We start from the raw sequence: 18,207 nt of genomic DNA, 5'->3' as shown, positions 1-18,207 counted from the left end.
AACAAAGTCTGTATACTAATGTTGATTCTAAAATTTAGAAATAATTAACTTTAATTAAAACTAGATTTGAATTCTGTGTAATAGAGGGGAGAGTGTCTTCAATGTCTGTTGCCTTTATAGGTGCATGTGAAGGAACCTTGGCCTGCTCTACGTGTCACCTCATCTTTGAAGACCACATATTTGAGAAGTTAGATGCTGTCACTGATGAGGAGAATGACATGCTCGATCTGGCGTACGGGCTAACGGATAGGTAAGATTTTAGGATGACTTCAACTGTACTAATAATCTGGGAAGATAAAGGTTTTAGTAGTTCATATCTACCTAAGACCAGCCTCATGCATGTAAGAGTGATCTCCTGGCATAGATAGATGACAGACACGAACTTTGAATATCAAATATGTGACATTTCTTTTTGTTTTCACTATTCTACAGTTTTCACCCTTGTGAAACTTTCCATTTTGCTAAAATAAAAAAAATAAAAAAAAAACAATTGAAGGTATTGGAGATACAAGTTCTAGATTCTGATAAATCTACTTTGGTCTGTTTTTTATCCCAGGGATTAATATTTTTCACAATTTAATGAGTTGGGATTCAATTTAATGCTTTTTACAGTGTTCTTGAAGGACAGATTTGAAAATTGGGTGAAATTTTCATGGGAAGTTTTACCTACTTCAAAGAACAGAATTTTAAAAGAAACTTAATGTATAATAACAACTATATTAAAATGAATAGTCCTGTTTCTAAGTGTACCTGGTAGTAATTTATTCAGAGCTTATTCTTGTTAATTAATTAATGGGTGGAATTCCTCTCAAAGGTAGTCAGATTTATAGTAACAGATGATATCAAGTGATATTTTTAAAAAATATCTATTTAAAAAAATTACCACGTCTTTTGGTTGGAGTTAGAGGAGGTAGCTAGTTGAGTTACTGTTTCAAAGGACAACATAATGAGGGCTGGCTTAATTAAGGTTGGCTTTGGTGTCTAACCATAACTTGGCGACCCTAATGAAAAAGAGTTGTTTAAAAAATTAAAAGTAATAGTAATAATAATAGCTTGATTTGTGTATTATATAACCATAATTGTGTTAATGCCTTAACGTAGATCATCTTACTTAATACTCACAAAATTGCTTAGCTCGTTAGTATTTATTTAGAGGTGAAGAATCACCTTATTCCACTTGTGGTTCATTTCTCCCGTGGTGGCAGTGAGACGGACACCCTGGCGGGAGAGGCCGGGAAAGCAGTATCTCTGTAGACTCCACAGCAGAGCGGGCTGTGGCTGCCATCGTCCTGTCCCCCTCACACCTTCAGGTGCCATATTCTCTGTCAACACCTTTTTTCTCCCCCACGAAGAGTGACACATAGAGTACACTCAATGACTGTTGTGGGGAAAGAGTAGGATGCTTCTCACAGGTAGCAGTGATAAAACACTTGGACACATCTGGAACGAAAATAATTTTGTTCAAACCTAGTACCATAGACAGAAACTGTTTCTAGGGTACCATATACAAAGGATTCCAAAACAGAGGAACAAGGAAGTTCAGCCTTTTGGTTCATACATGTATTTTAAAGTTAAGTGCTCTGTAAATGTCTTAAATTTTTAAGCTAAAACACCACTGTTTTAATGTTTATTGTAGGGTGTCCTTACCCACGATTATTGACCCACTGGTGACACATGGGCTCATCTGGCCCTTACCGTAGGGGTTACTTGTCTCTCTTTTCGTGTGAGAGCTGGTGCCGTATCTGTTTCTTCACTGTATCTCCAGTGTCCGATTCACAGTAGGGCCTCACCAGCTCTTTGTGGAATTAGTGGTCGATAGAAGGAGAAATTCAGGAATTATCTGTGAATCTGTATTTGATGATAGTCATTGCTCGCTGCCACCAATTTCCAGGGATAATTTGCCTAGAGGCCTCAGTTTCTGTAATTGTGAGATGAGGATAATATTAGTACCTACCTGGTAGGGTTGTTTGTGAACGTTTCAGAACAGGGTCTGGGGGGAAAGCATTCATTAAATAGCTTTTAGCACTGTAATGATAAAAATACCAATTTATATGCCAGATACTTAACTATAATGCCTCGGTACTTTACAGAGGCGATTTCTAACCTTCAGGGTTAGACAGTATCGTCACCATTTCATAGGGGAAAACAAGGTTTCATTAATTATCAGAGATTTTCTCAAGGCCCCACAGCTAGAGAATAACACAGCCTTGATTTGAATCAGTTATCTTGGGCCCCAAAGCCCTTGATCTTGCACTGTTTCAAGCTGCTTCTCTGAATTGAACACCAAACCTTAGGAGGAAAGTAAATACAATACCCCAGTGTATTTGCACTGTCAGGTAAAAATGGCAAAGGTGACTGGAGAAAATACCTTCAGGGTTGGCACAGTGTCAGAATTTTATGCAACTAATAGTGAAATCAAGGCTGCCTTGCTATCTGTCCTTGTCTGCAGGTACCAGACACTTTCTAGGCTGGGGAGACTTAGAACCAGGGGGTAGAGGAAGGAGGGAGTGAGAAAACAGCCACAGGCCCCCACTGCCCGGTCTTCCAGGGCCAACCCTCTCTGGGTTCCCATCACACACACTTCCTGTTCCCGCACTTCCACGGCACTTCTTGTGTTCTGCCCCTTTTCACTGACCGCTGTTTCCATCTCTGTTTCTCTTACTAAATTAAAAGTGCCTCCGGAGACTGGCATTATCTTCTCTTTATATGAACAGCGGGAAATCACCAGCAGTCTCTCTAGGTAGGACTCTCCACAGCCCTGAGGAATTGGTCTAAGATGGCTTGCCACATTTTCTCTCTTGCAGACAGAGCTAAATGCATAATTGAGTACCGTGAAGGCTGTCTGCGGTCAACAAATAGGAATTATTGGTAGAAGGGGATTTTTTTTTTCTATGAGAAATCAAGATTTCCTGTGGTTATATTTACTCCCTTACTCAAAAACTTCCCAGTGGTCCCTCATTGCTCACTGGTTAAAACCTAAGCTCTTCTGTTGGCGTTCAGAGCGGTCTGTGGCCTGGTGGCCGTTCCAACCCATCTCCCTCCTTGCATGGCAGCCGAGCCAAGCTGAAAACCCGTATCACCTCAGATGTGCCTTGAATCCTGGTTACCTTTGCCTCAAATGCCTTCCTCCTTTATCTTTTATTAAACGTTACCTCCTCCCCATCCTTAAAGCCTGTTCTAAACACCATCTCCCCTGGCCAGAAGTAAGTGCTTCCTTCTCAGAATTTTTGGCTTTCTCTCTCTGTGGTATTGGTCACAATCTCCCATGTTCATTATCTGCAAATGTGTCTCCTCTCTTCTATTTGATTGAGAGTACATTCCTCAATACTGGTATTGGTAAATCATTTCCACAGCAGCCCTGTGAGGAGCTCATTTATTATTCATCTTTAGGGTTAGGCTAGGAAATTAATGTCCGGCAGGTTAAGAAAGTTGCCTGTGAACATGCCACGTTCAGTGCTGGATCCTGCACCACTGATTGGTTGGCTCTAACCCCACTGCCGCCTCTGTACTGCGGCCCTGGTACCTAGGACGTAAAAGTGTCCAACACAGATTGAAGTGAGTTGCTATTCTGTGCTTACTCACTGACATTTAGTGCTGTGCCTTCAGATGCTCAGTAAGTGCTCGATGGCTGCGTTAACCAAACAAAGACCTGCATGCCACATTCCACCAAATTGTAGACAATCTGACTGCAAGACTAATATTTTTATGTGCCTCTAAGAAAGCAAAAAGCACTGCCGATTAAAATACGGTACACAGTTATCACTCAGCATTTTGTGCATCTCAAAAGAGCTAGACATAGATTTGTCTAAGCATAGATTTGTACATCACTGTTAAAAAAGTAAGACGTAAATAAAATAAAATTGGTAGTAATCCTGAAAAAAAATGGAATTATCGGGGGCGCCTGGGTGGCTCAGTCGGTTAAGTGGCCGACTTCGGCTCAGGTCATGATCTCACGGTCCGTGAGTTCAAGCCCCACGTCGGGCTCTGTGCTGACAGCTCAGAGCCTGGAGCCTGTTTCATATTCTGTGTCTCCCTCTCTCTGACCCTCACCGGTTCATGCTCTGTCTCTCTCTGTCTCAAAAATAAATAAACGTTAAAAAAAAAATTAAAAAAAATGGAATTATCGTTCTTCTCATGACACGTATTTGCTTTACTAATATCAAATTTATGTCCTGCTGTGTATGTTTGTGTATTCTTAACTTTTATAATCCATTTGAACTCATTTTGAGTGGTAATTAAATTCACACATGTAGTATTACCATCTTTCCCACAACTCAGTTGAAGAGACACCTATAAAACATCGTCGCTGAGTTCATAGCTGTGATGTGACACAGCTCCTGGCACGGCTATGATGGTAAGATGCATCTCAATTTCAGGGATGTCAAAAATGTGGCAAAAAAATATGCATCTCATAATGGATGACTAAAGTCTACACATTATCTCAAATTTCTTGTTTTAAAAAGTATAGCTTTGGGGTGCCTATGTGGCTCAGTCGTTTAAGCGTCTGACTTCTGCTCAGGTCATGATCTCAACGGTTTGGGGGTTCGAGCCCCGCATCAGTCTCTGTGCTGACAGCTCAGAGCCTTGAGCCTCCTTTGGATTCTGTGTCCCCCGGCTCTCTCTGCCCCTCCCCCGCTCATGCGCGCTCTCTCTCTCTCTCTCTCTCTCTCTCTCTCTCTCTTTCTCTCTCAAACATAACTAAACATTAAAAAAAAGTGTAGTTTTCTTTTATAGTCTGTATGGTTTTAACTGTCGGGGGATTGATCAGTCGTTCTCTTGGTGTTGCTGAAACTTCTATTCTTTCCTCCAATGTTGTGCCTTCTGATCATTTCACTGCTTGCCAGCCCTCTCAGCATAAACCAGTGGTTGTAGTAGATGACAGAAACTGAAGATTAAAGTGCTTTGGCAACACCTTGCTTTTCATTTTTCATATCTACGTTCTACCCTCTATACCCTCTAGCTTTGAAAAGGTTGGGTATGTCTTTTTGATGCAATGGGAATTTAAAAGGTAAGTGAATCTCTAACTGCTTTGGGTAAGAAAATATCCAACCAGCTGCACTGTCTTGTGAATAATCTATACTTGACCCTAAACCACATCTCTCCCTCTCTTACGCAGATCTCGGTTGGGCTGCCAAATCTGTTTGACAAAGTCTATGGACAATATGACCGTTCGAGTACCTGACGTGGTGGCCGATGCCAGGCAATCCATTGATGTGGGCAAGAACTCCTAAGCTAGAATAAATTGGAATATTTTCACAAAATTCTACCTATTTTTATAGTTATTATTTCTTAATGTAATGAAATGAGAACATGGGTGAAGGGGTTTATTATGATGATTAGCTTTACTACTTTAATTGACCTTACATAACTACTGCATTTTGTAGTTCTAAAGGTATGCAATCCTTATTTTGGTTAAATTATAAAATGCAAATCAAATATTAGAAAAATAGTTAATATTATAAAACCTTACATATTTTACCTTAGGTTTGTTTAGCAACTTTAGCAACATGTTTTCACATAAATTTTATCCTTAATTACCTGTAAGTTAGGTTAAAAAAAGATATTTTCCCTGTTAGATGTGGGTAAAGACAGAGCCCCTAGATGGCTTATCTAGGGCCATGGACCAAATTAGAAGGTATGTACTAGAACCCACATCTTCTTACCCAACATATATGTTCAGATTGAAACTAGAGAAGTTATGAATATCTTGCTTATATCAGTAATTAAGTGGACCAAACTAAGCACTCCGTAAACTGCTTCATTTCAAAGATAACTAGTTATTGCCTTCTAAATAATATTTCAGAATTTTGATTCATTGAAAAGTATCTGGACTTCCTCACAGCACGGTGCTGGTTTCTGAGAGCCTGTGCTGTAAGAGTGAGCTCCTGTGCCAGGTAGATGCTGTATCCTTTCAGTGACCCAGTTATGGAAGTCACACAGCATCATTTCTGCCTGTTCTCTTCATTAGAAATGAGGCACTAAGTCAGGCCCATCACTTGAAGGGAGGGGTGTCAGAGAATTTGCAGACATGCCTTAAAGCCACTAAAATAACCATTATTTTCAGGTTAGCTTACTGGCAGGCACATTATTGCCTATGAAAATTGTCTCTTTAACCAACAGTGTTCTAAACTTTTTTGAGAAGGGCTGGATTCGTTCTTATATTGCATTTTGAAAGATTCTTGTGTCTTCTTTTTTATGATGGTTCATTGGTTTTATTCTATAACTCCCACAGTTTTCTTCTTGACATTCGGTTAAAATCAGAGGGAATAATGGTGGGTTCTTTTTCAATGTTGTATAATTTTAGTTTACATTTTTCTGCATTTTTCCATCAAGAAAGGCAGCTTCCTTTGGTATAATAGTCTATGTAATTGTTGGTTACATGCTAATACTTAATATTGTATTTGCTTTTCACAAATAAAACCAACCTATAATTATGTAAGTAACTCAAAACTGCTGAATTAGTTTTTCAAGTGACCGATTTTAAGAATTTTGAGAACCTTTTGCCTAACTTTCATTGTGAAAATATTGTCTAATTTTTGTCTTCAAGGACAGTTTTCTTATTTTCCTTATAATATTTAAGTATCACATGGTGATCCATGTGGTTTCTATCATAGTCATTTAGCATTAGAGCAATTAGGTTTTGCTTGAAAAAAATGTTTTCTAAGGGGAACTTAGATTCATTATTTATTTTCCCATTTTTTCTTCTTCTTCTTCTTTTTTTTTTTTACAACTCTGTTAAATGCTTTTCCTGCCCTTAAACTCCCTGAAATTTTGTGTTAAACCATATTATGGATCAGAATTTATTAGATGGATTTCTTATTTATAGGATAACTTATCACCCTATAAATTAAAAAATAGAAATAATGTGTTGTATGTATATTTCCAAAAATAGTATATGAAACTTTATTCTAAGTGTAAACTATTCAAAGGTATTCAAACATTACACACATACTTTGTTTCCCGTTAGAGAAATATTTAAGAATAGAAAGATGGTCTTGGTTAAGCAACAACAGGATTCCTTTTATGTGTCAACACATCACATGATATCAAGTTGTTTTTATCAGATTTTCTTTTGTTTATAAGTTTCTAGAAACTTAACAATTAGAAAACCAGCTGGCAAGGGGAAGACATGACCACTTGCAGACACAAAATTCCTATTTCAGAACAGAAACAAGGAGTTATAAGATAGTTTAAATCTACTAGAGGCCATCGAGGAGAGAAGCGGACGGAAAACATGTCTGTAGTGAGAGGTGTTACTTCTGCAGAAACTGGCAGTAATACATTCTCTAACCAATGCCTTTATTCCTCTTTCCTTATGACTCCCATCTGCTGGTTGTCTTACTACCTGGATATATTAGTTGCCTTAATTTTTAGACTTGATTTGATGTTATAAAATTAAGCACAGCCTCTGTGACTTTCTGGTCCCCTTCGTCTGCTAGCCGTTACCAAAACCGTGACTGCTCAGCTTGATTTACCCAGTAGTCTCCATCCCTCCCTCATCTGCCCAAGTATTTTGCCCTGGACCGCCCTTTATAGCATTTATATAGTGCTTATCACATGGAGCACTGACTACATTTCTTCCCTAACAGACTATGCTTTTTAAGAATCAGGACTGGGTTGTGTTCAACTTTGTAAGTGCAGTGTCTATCATGGTATTTACCCACAATAAGTATACAATAAAACCTGAGTTAATCAAAACCTGGTTGTATAAGAAATATGCTTCTAGCATCTTGCTGTGTGGTGGTCTGTTACAGATGAGACTGCATGAGCCCAGGATAAGCCCATGTATTGAGCCTACCTCCTAACTCCAACTTAACAGAAATCAGGACACACAGGACTATTTTCCTAAGATGTCAGATAATTTCCACTCTATTAAAGAGGACCGTGTTCAACTTGTCATCTTTTTTAAACATACCTTGAATGAAACAGCTTTTGAATGAGCCGAAGTTAGGTCTCTCTGCCGGTCTTTGTTCTTCAAATACATAGTGCTGAGGTCCTGAACGTGATAGATGGTCTCTGGCCCCGTGAGTCACGTGACACTGTCATGACCAAGCCTCCAAATGGGTGCTCCTCCATCTTGGAAGTGTCGGCCATCATGTATTTCTGCAGGCTTCAGTGATTTTTTTATCAGCGTTAGACTTCCCACTGGTCCTAAGGAGAATTCCTCAGGGCAGTGAAACCAAGCAAACCAAAAGACTGAGAAGGATTAGTAATTTTGTTTTAATGTCCTTTCTTTAGTAGAGTCTTTTGTTTCTTAACTGAACTCCAAAGACTGAGTAAGCCTCAGAGAGATAGCAAGATAGTGAGGGAAAAGCATGGGACTTAATGTTCGAAGACCTGGGTACTGTTTTAAAAATTATCTAAAACTTGGAAATAAAGCAAAAAGATTCCTGCAGGTCACTTTGAGGTGGTACTTAGAGGACTGTCTACCTGGGCACCCAAGGATCACCTGATGTTCTAAGATAGAGGCATTAGCAAACTATGTCCTATGGGTCAGATCAAGCCCGCCACCTGTTTTCTGTCAATAAGCCTGATTGGAATTGCAGTCATGCCCACCTCAAGCTTATTGCTTATGGTTGCTTTCATTTGACAACAGCAGAGTTGAGTAGTTGTGACGGAGACCAAATGGCTCATAATGCCTAACATATCTGCTGTCTCGCCTTATACAGAAAAAGTTTGCTGACCCATGCTCTAGGGGAGGTAACTTTGACTTGGTACTTATTATTGACCTGGACCCAGTCCTTCTAAAGTTAGATGCCAAGTAACTTCGAAAAGCTTGTTAAGTTGCAGAGGTTTTCTTTGCGGTAGGAAAGGTAACTGAGAGTTTTGGGTTCTTGCCTTGTAGGGCATTATCCTGTTTGATGTTTATCTCTGCAGTCTTCCTACAGCATTCTTTTTTCCACTGTGTGTGTGTGTGTGTGTGTGTGTGTGTGTTTGTTTGTGTGTTAGTTCCTCATGTCTTTCTCTGAACCAACTTTGTCCTTCTGCTGGTCCCCTCATTCATAAGTAAATCTTTGCCACAGGCTCACCATGTATTTGTACGAGAATCCTTTATAACTCATAGAAAATTACATAGTGGCCTCTTGAGGCCCCTCTGTGCCTCCTCACAAATGTTTTCTCTTGAGGTAGTCAAGCCTCTGGTTACATATCTGTTAAGTAGAGATAATTAGACCCAGTACCTCAGTCAAACTACTGTCTCATCCATGTAATCATATCCACTGGACAATGTTTTATAGCTTTTTCAATTATAAGGTGGTGTGTGGAAACATTTTTAACTGTAGAGCATTATGCCATTATTGATTGTTGCTTCTTGACGAAATCTAGACGTTAGGTAATAAAGTACAGGTAGAATACTTGTTATGTAAGAATTGCAGACTGAGACTCGATTCTTTGACTTTCCTATTTAGAATAGTTATTTTTAAAAAGCAGATGTGTATAGGGCTTAATCTTAAGCCTAACTACCCATCTGATAAATGCACTAAAAATAAATGTGCTTTATCTTTTATGTGAGAGAAATGGTCTATTGATAACCACCTCTGTTAAATCTTCCAGAAGTAGCAATGAGTTGGATATTTCTAGACTGTCCTAACTACAAAAGGAAGCAAATAATAATACAGCTTTGAACATGGGCTGGAAATAATTCAGTGCCTTTTTATTGAAAGAAAAAAATAAGGAGCAATTCTGATAAAAGCAAAGAAGGGAAATACCTGTGGCTGAAAATGGAAATACACACCGTTTCCTTTTTCGAGGATGCCCGTCCTTCCACACAGCACGGTTCCTTGTGATACTCCAGAACACACTGCCCTTTGCAAATCTGTTTTGAAAGGATAATAGCACTCCCCTCTCCTCCTATATTGAGATATATATAGGAGTTTAAATCTATTTTATTAATCAAGCTCAAAAAGAAAATTTTTTTTTACATATTTCTTGACAGCCCAACCTGATTTTTTTCAAGTGATCACTCGATAGATCTTGCATGATAGATATGCCTTTTTGGAGGCACAAGTTGAAACACTTTGGAGGAAGTTTTAATAATCCCATTAAAGGTCCATTTAACATAGTTCTGCTCTGGGGAAGTAGCATGCTCTGGGTGCTCAGTGGTGAGCTGTGTGCTGTACAACCAAGTGAAATTGCTAGAAAGATTCCTGTGTATATAGTAATTTTAGGTGATGTGGTGTACCTACGATCAGATTTGAATTACAAAATCAAAAGTGACAGTTCCTGTGGTCTTTTATTAAAATCCAATCTCTTTCATTCATGTCATCTTCCAAATGCCTTGAGAAGTATCTGACACACAGTAGGTGGTCAGTCAGTATTAGCTGAAATTTTTAAATAAATCTACTGGCCTGCCCACCACTGTCTCCCGATTGTGGGATAAAATAGGGGCTTGTGAGAGGAGAAAATCTCAGGTTAGAGCTTTGGATTAATAAGCATAGTTATGTGAAATGAGTTGCTAAACTAAATAAAGAAAATCAAAGGTTTTTATACCATCAACAGCTTCCAAGGTTAAAGTCTTGGGTTATAGCTCTTATCAGGGTGATGAGGAGTCAAACTTTCAAGTGTTTGTAAGTCACTGTTACTTTTGCCAGACAGCTGAACTCTTGAGAGGACAAAATGATTATTTCTTTTGAGAATGCTGCTAGATTTCACAAAACTGAAAACAAAGCACTCATGTACCCAGCAGTGGGGTGGGCATATTTTGACCTGGCACTCACCTCTACCAGCTTCTGCTTGTGTGTTGAGGGCAATGCTTGATGATCAGACCTTTATAGAGTAGGGAGGTTTCTTTTATTGTAAAGGGCAAAGCAAGGGTAGCCCTAGAAAGCAGATTTTTCTGGCCTTTTTGTACTCCACCAGGAACTAAAATCTTCGTCTAACTGTTCTATGAGCTTTTGGCCAACCAGCTGGTTACATTTGTGCAGGAATCATGCACAGCCTTGGGGCTCTGCCAGAGCCCCAGTGAAACCCCATCCTAGCAGGGTGAGAGCCTCATCTTGATGTGGTTAATGTGCACACCTCAAAATATCCATTATCAAGCTCAGAATTCGTGCCAAGCAGCAGGGTAACAGAACTTACCACAAGGCCTTAGATTATGAAGCCACCTGTTGGCACCCATGTGTCTCCATTATTACAGAACTTTTTTATGCCACAAGTCCAATTTTGTGAACTGACTAGTCTTCCAAACCAAAAGTTGTTTGGAGAGAGAGCAAAGGAAAAACTAAACAGGAAATAAGTAAGCCAACAGTCATCACCTAATGCAACTGCACAGAAAAGTTCAAAAATATTTTAAGTGTTTTCAAAATGTTTGTAGATATCAAAGAGCCAAACCATCTGGGTGAAGCATTCCATTAGCCTTAATTTTTTTTGTAGGGACATTAGTTTTGAGCTAGAAAAAGCTCACCCCTGCCCAAGGTAGCATACTTTGCACTTAACACCTCATTCAAAACTTCCAACCATGTTACATTCTAATTAGCAATAAAACTTAGAAGTGCATGGCTATTAATGTTTTTCTTTTAAACATTTATCCATGAGCCTTGAAAAGGAGAGGAATCTCTCCTTACTCCTCTCACAGGTCCTGCCAAGATGTTCATTCCATTCTAGCCCCTCCCCTCTGTCCTGCCCCTCCCCCTTTCATGTCTTTCCCTTTTCATACTTACCCAGCTCCTTCAAGCCTTGAAGCCTTGCAGCCTTGAAAGAACTGGGTAAGTATTAAAAAGAATTCTGATTCTCAGGAGTGCTGTTTCCCCCCACTCCTCACCTGACACTACCCTGTTCTCTGTCTTCCCCTTTGTGTGGCACCTGTTGTGTCCCTCTTTTCCAAGATACCTTCCACACCTAACCAAACACTAGCACGGAGTAATTAGCAGGAGAGAGTTTGTTGGTGGAACTCATTTGTCTTCAAAGAATGTGCTCATTTGGTCGCCTGATAAACCCAGACTGGAGAGGAGGGGCTGTGGTTTTAAACAAGGACCCTCAGAAATGTTGAGGGTCAGCTTCTGAAGACTTGGGGGTTACCTGTAAAGTTCCACGTAGGGCCTGGCGTTTTCAGTATTTTCAGACTTTTTTTTTTTTTCCTGAAGAGAAGCTGGGACCCAAGTTTTTATGTGAGATCTCCTGATTGTTCTGTGTTTGCAAGGATTTTAAGTTTAGTTTGTTTTTAATATTATATGGGATGGATAAAAGAGCCATGAGCAGATACAGTGGGCTGCCATCTTGGATCCTCTGGTTTAGAGGACCCAAGAAGTGGGTTAGTTGAGTCCTAGATTATTAGGACTTTCATTTATACTTAGAAGGCTCTGAAATGTCCACTTGGGTCTCTTTCAGTGACTTTGACTTTCAAGGTACCTCAAAATTCATTCACCTGCTAAAGGGCTCTCTGGGCTTAGGAGGCTGGCCAGACCTGGGGTGAGCCTGTTGACTGACCATGGACTGGAGTAGATCATCCAGCCTCTCTAGGGTATCTGCCTGATCTTCAGATAGCCTCTAGGCTGCAAGGCTTTCTGAAGGGTCTGTATCCTCTCCTGTCACCACGTGGAAAGGGTCTGGTGTGTCGTCCAAGATCTCGCCAAGCCTTGCTTTAATAGACAGAAGAAACCTTTAAGCCTGGCTTAAAGCCATCCTCCATTAGGATGATCTATTTGAAAACAAATTGGATCACTTTGCATTCCACAAGTGAAGTCCAAGCCTCAAGAGATCCTGAACGTCATGTCTTATGATGTAGTAACACAAAAAGCCTTGCAGTTCCCTGAATACATCGTACAGTTTCATAACTCTGTGTTTGCTTAACCCGATCCTTGGAGCATGCTCCTGCCCCTTCCCTGCTTGGCTAACTCTTGATCCTCTTTTAGGCTTCTCTGGGAAATGTTCTCTGAACTCCCATCTGGTGTGAAATGCCCCCTTTCTGGACCCCCCAGAATATAGTTCCCTCTTAGCATTTACCGTATTAGAGTGTAGTGAGGTTGGCTGTTGGCTTTTGTGTCCGCCACTGAGCTATACACACATCCTGTGTATCGTCCCGCCCGGAGCCTGGTGCTCAACACACCCTAGTCAGTCAAGAGATACTTGTACTAGAATGTTGGAGAGCAGGTGTCTTCATGTGCACGGGACAATACATGGGAACACACACACACACACACACACACCCCGAACATAAAGTCCTAGATATCCCAAACTCAGGAAGGAGTTACAGCGTGGATAACCTTACTTGTAACATTACTTGTCCCTGGTTTGGACATGTTTTTTGTCCTGGAGCCCTTTAAATGTGCTTCATAGTTCCTTACAGTTAAGTTTTTGTTTGTTTGTTTTTCTACTTTTTTTCATACTTTGGAAGGGCAGAGGCTTCTGATCTAATAAAGTGTGCAACCTTGGAAGAGGAAGGAGAGGGGGAAGGTAATATCCATTTATTTATTTAGCAAATATTTATTGAGCACCTACTGGGTGCTGGGGATTCTGCAAAGACAAAACAAAACAATTACATCACTGTCCTTACAGTTTACTTTCTGGTGGGGCACACAGAGAACACATGAAGGTATAGTGTATTTTCGATGGTAAGTGCTTTGGAGAGCCGTCACCCAGAGAGGAGGGATAAAGGTGCTGAACGGGGGAGAGGGAGGAGTAAGGTCCCGATTTTAAATTAGGTGGTTTCTGAGGTGTAACACGTGCCAGGGGCCACAGGGCCTAGGGAACAGGCAGAGACCAGGGGAGGTCTGGGTGGGGGGGGTGGTCAGAAAGGTCAGCAAGTAGAGAAGGGGAGTTTCCAGGTGGTGAAGGCACCGTAGGGCCATGGTAAGGTCTCGGCTCTCCTCCCGAGGAATGGAAGGTTTTGAGATCAGCAATTTTACCTAGCAAATGCCCAGCGCTGTACTAGGTGTTCACATAAGCTACCTCACTTAATCTTGGAAAGTACCCTGCAAGGTGGGCTATTATCATCACTTTGTCGGTGCAAACTTACACAACCTTATTTACCCAGACTTACACAACCTTCTCCAAGATCAAATAAGCATTCAGTTGGGGAGCCAGGAAGACTTAACCTCTGTAAGCCCTGGCTTCATTTTTTTTAAAACAGGGATGATACCTATAAACCCGATGCAATTATTGTGAAAATCAGATGCTAATGTATGTGAAATTCAATAAATGTTAATTTCCTGATTTGTCCCAAGGTCACACACACAATTATGAACGAAGGCAACAGTAGACAGAAGGTGACCACCCAGCAGCACGTCCATGCACTTAATAGAGTTTAGTTTCTTCTCTCCTTTTCTGCCTCCTGTCTCTGGGTTCAGTTTCCTTATCTTTATGTTGAGCTCTTGGCCTGCCCTCTAAGGCAATTTCCAGCTAGAAATTTCCTTATTGGTTCTACTTTGTCTTACACGTTTGTTACACCCTCTGGACGACCCACGGAAGGTTGTGCACATGGCGGGTGGGTGTGGGGGTTTCATCAATGCCGGATGGATATTTTCAGAGGTTAAATGCCACTGTCACATTCAAGTTTGATTGGGTCGGCGGTCTTGCTGAAGGGGCATGCCAAAGTGCACCAAGGAAGACCTTGGAGTTTCTGAAAATGAATGTAAAATATAAAACGTCACCACTTCCCCAGCGATGCTGGAGTGATCTGGCCACAAGTATGTCGTCCATATTGCTTTGTAATTACCTTCTGACCTTTACTGACTCTGACAGTTGTGAATCTTTTAAAAAAGGATTCGAGAATATTACCATTATGCAGTTGCCTAGAAACAGGGCCTAAAATACATCTGGCTTTAATAGAAGAGCTAAAATGAGTTTTCATTTTTTGGCATTGTCTCTCCCCACTCCCCCTCCCCCACACCCTCTCTCTCTTTTTTTTTTTTTGTATCAACCCTGAATTGTAGTCGAATTTCCCTCTAATCCTTTCTGAACTGTCCAAAGCCAAGATACTTAACATAGGGAGCGTTTTTCCATCCCGGGAAGCTTTAGCAGCCCTGACTTGGCATTATGAAGCCTAATCCTTAGCCCACTTACACACCGCATGTGTGGAATCCGCGTTGTCAAATCACTCACCACTCTCCCTGAGTGAGAGCCTCTGCCAGCACTCCTGAGAATGCGAGGAGACGGTATCCGTCTCTTCATCAAGGCATGTTCTAGTGCCGCTTGCCAGATGGCTGCAAACATAATTTTTCTGACCCGTAAAAATTTCTGTTGCCTACTCCCACCCTCCAGGACGCATCCTCTGTTTTCCTTCCACCCCACTTACTGTCGCGGCATTCGGTCTGCAGCTAGGGCGCAATGCAAACCAACACAAGCCCTCGCAACCTGATAAAAAGAGAGGGAAATGTGTGAAAAAGGAGAAGCCATATATTCCATTGTCCAACATCACCTCTAGGCTGTCTTCCCAAATTTGCCTGATCCTGAGAACCACCTGAGGGCTTGTTAAAAATGGCTCGTTCGAAGCCTCTCCTCCCAAGACTGGGATGCAGTAGGCCTGAGTTTGAACTTGGAAAGCAGCTTCTAACGATCTCCGTGCGTGATTTTTGTCAGGAGAGTGTGGGAAACGCACAGGCCAACACGGTAGATCCTCGGCACCTTAGGACTGCAGACGAAGGTTCTGTGACCTTGCTTCGGATGCCACCATTTCTTGCTCACATTTTTGGTTCCAGATGTACCACCCACATGCACCCACCGTGGTGCCTGCCCCAGGGCCTTGCCTATGGCTCTGCATACCACCCTCCAGGCCGCACATCCCTCTTCACCAGGCTTCCCGTGCATTAAGACTCCGTTCAGGTGTCCCTGCGTTGTGTTTCTGAAGACCCTGCCCCGGCTTCTAACGCAGGAACGGCACCCGCCAAGATTGGTTACAGTTACTGGCTTACCTGCCACCATCCCGCGTTCTGCTTCGTCTAGTTCACCTCCACCTTGGAGTCCTCATTTGAATGCAAGGGATCTTGCAGGCTCTACATCTGTGGACGCCCGTCCGAGACTTCTGCCAGAAAGCCTGGCGTGTGGCGGGTGCTCCAGGATCCTTTACTGATCAGCCTCTGTCCACAACTGTGAGCTCCTTGAGAGCTGGGTCTTTCTCCTCAGCCACCCTAGCACGGCATTCTATGCCTGTCAGTTGAATAAGTTATTGAGAAATTTGACTTTATAACCAGGGTTGGGTCCACTCAGGGCTCTCGGGAGAGCGGGGGATTAAGCACATGCAACTCCGCAAGGGAAAACAGGAGCCAAGTAGGGGTAAACCACAGAAAACTGTAAAAGGGGAGAGGGAAAAAAGGTAGGGTAGAAAGAAGAAGAGAGGCTGAGAGCACAGGCTTTGGGTTGGGATAGGTGTGATTCAGAGACAGACCTCGACTGCTTCCTAGAGATGGGACCTCAGGCAAGTGACTTTCATTCTCCGAGAGTCACGTCCTCAAGTGTAAAGTGGGGGTAAAGGTGACTGTTTGTTGAGCACTGTGCATCCATAGCTAGACGGCCGTCCTCTGAGAATACTACCCCATATACCCACCACCCACTTTCAACAAATACCAGCTCCTAGCCATCCCTGCTTCTTCTCTGACCTCAACCCCTGCCATCCCCCTCATCCTGCGCCCACCCCACACCCTGCTTCTTTTCAAGCAAACCCCAGATACAATTTCACGTCATCTGTCAATATATTTTATAACGTTTTGGCAGCTTCGTCTGCTGTTGTTTTAATAGGTAAGCAAACTTGGTTCCGGACAAGAAACACAGTGGAACACATTGCCTGTTGTCGCCATCCTGTCTTTCGGCTTCTGACCCACCTTTCCCAGCCCCCTGATGAGCTGAAACCATGGGCTGCAAGTGACACTGGGGTTGGAGGAAGAGCAAGGCTAGGTACCCTGTTCGCCACCTGAGAAGGCCGGGCCAATGGGCAGCGTAATAGGAAATTCTTTGGCCTCGGCCTTGTGCGGACTGATTGCATCTGGATGCCTGCGATGACTACTCTGGGCCAGGACCAAGCCAGGGGCTCTCCTGGGACACGCCTGCCTCCACACCTGAATCTGTCCCCATGCCACACTGCCACAGCTGCTTAGCAGAAACCAGCATGCTTTCCTGGGGACTGTTCCAAGACCACCAAGACCCCTCTAGAACTGGTCTCCTTTAACAGCAAAGAACCACAAAACATTCTTGACCAAACTATCACTTGATCCTGTCACATGAGGCTGTCATTTTGGCTCACTGTCAAAAGTTCTTTGTATCCTCAAACTATAAGAATTCTAAAACACCTGAGCTCTAAAGTGAGCTGACAACTGTCCTGAGTATCTTTCCTTCTTTTATTTTTGTAATTTTTAATTTATTTTTAATTTTTATTTATTTTTGAGACAGAGCGCAAGCAGATATGGGGCAGAGAGAAAGGGAGACACAGAATCCCAAGCAGGCTCCAGGCTCCGAGCTGTCAGCACAGAGCCCGATGCAAGGCTCGAACTCATGACCCGTGAGATCATGACTTGAGCCAAAGTCGGATGCTGAACTCTCTGAGCCACCCAGGTGCCCCTATCTTTCCTTCCTTTAGACATGGATGCTTTTGCCATTCTGAGACTATTGTGCTGTTTAAAAATTCCTTTTCTTGTTTCCCAGAGCTCACATTGCTATTAAAGCAATTAGCTCTAAATGGATTGGGTCACTGCTGCTCCAAAAAAGGGAGCAGTCCTGTAAAAAAGGAAATATGGTCAAGCTGCAACGTCAAGTTCTCTCTGTACATGAATATCTGTTCCTCTTAAAGAGGACTCCCACCCTGATGGAGTCTCCTACCTACTCCTTGTGGTCCCAGGAGGCAAATCTAGGTAAGCTTGGAGCCAGAGACAGCTTTCCTTCTTTATTCAGTTTTGGTGGTGTTGCTGATATTCCCATTTCACCGGAATTTCTGAGGGAGACAGTATGGTGTAACTGCTGCACCAGATAAATACCACCTCCAGCCTTTCTGCAGAGGGAGGCTGCTCCTTCCTCCCTCGTGATGAGCTGGAGACTGTCCAGGGTGAGCAGGCGGGTACCACACTGCCTTCTCTTTGTTGCGGAGAGAAGTTTTGATGTCACCCCTCGGCGTGAATGGAGACCCTTCCATAAGCCTGTGAGGCGAAGCGTCCTTATCTGGGCTCTGCCCGAGGACTAGCGGAGGTTTCTGACCTCCACGACTGTGCCTCAAAGCACAGTAAACACGTAGGGGACAAGGTTCTCATTTAGAGGGACTGCTGAAGTTCCGGTTTCAAGACCTCAGTA

At 42.3% G+C, this 18,207-nt stretch overlaps 1 protein-coding gene and 1 long non-coding RNA gene across 2 annotated transcripts in view; one reads left to right on the top strand and one right to left on the bottom strand.

The window, feature by feature from the left end:
* FDX1 (ferredoxin 1) overlaps positions 1-5,261 on the top strand; it is a 35,656-nt gene extending 30,395 nt beyond the window's left edge. The window contains exons 3-4 of the mRNA XM_027036461.2: positions 121-250; positions 5,117-5,261. Coding sequence (XP_026892262.1) covers positions 121-250; positions 5,117-5,231 — 245 coding nt within the window. The 3' untranslated portion in view covers positions 5,232-5,261. The remainder of the gene's footprint in view (positions 1-120; positions 251-5,116) is intronic.
* Positions 5,262-15,451: 10,190 nt separating this feature from the next.
* Positions 15,452-18,207, bottom strand: part of LOC128311953 (uncharacterized) — a 33,436-nt gene continuing 30,680 nt past the window's right edge. The window contains exon 5 of the long non-coding RNA XR_008290710.1: positions 15,452-16,080. This is a non-coding gene — a long non-coding RNA (uncharacterized LOC128311953). The remainder of the gene's footprint in view (positions 16,081-18,207) is intronic.

The sequence above is a fragment of the Acinonyx jubatus genome, chromosome D1, assembly GCF_027475565.1.
Source record: "Acinonyx jubatus isolate Ajub_Pintada_27869175 chromosome D1, VMU_Ajub_asm_v1.0, whole genome shotgun sequence".
Lineage (NCBI taxonomy): Eukaryota > Metazoa > Chordata > Mammalia > Carnivora > Felidae > Acinonyx > Acinonyx jubatus.
The sequence above is the reverse complement of the archived record's forward strand: the minus strand, read 5'-3'. Positions and strand labels throughout refer to the sequence as shown.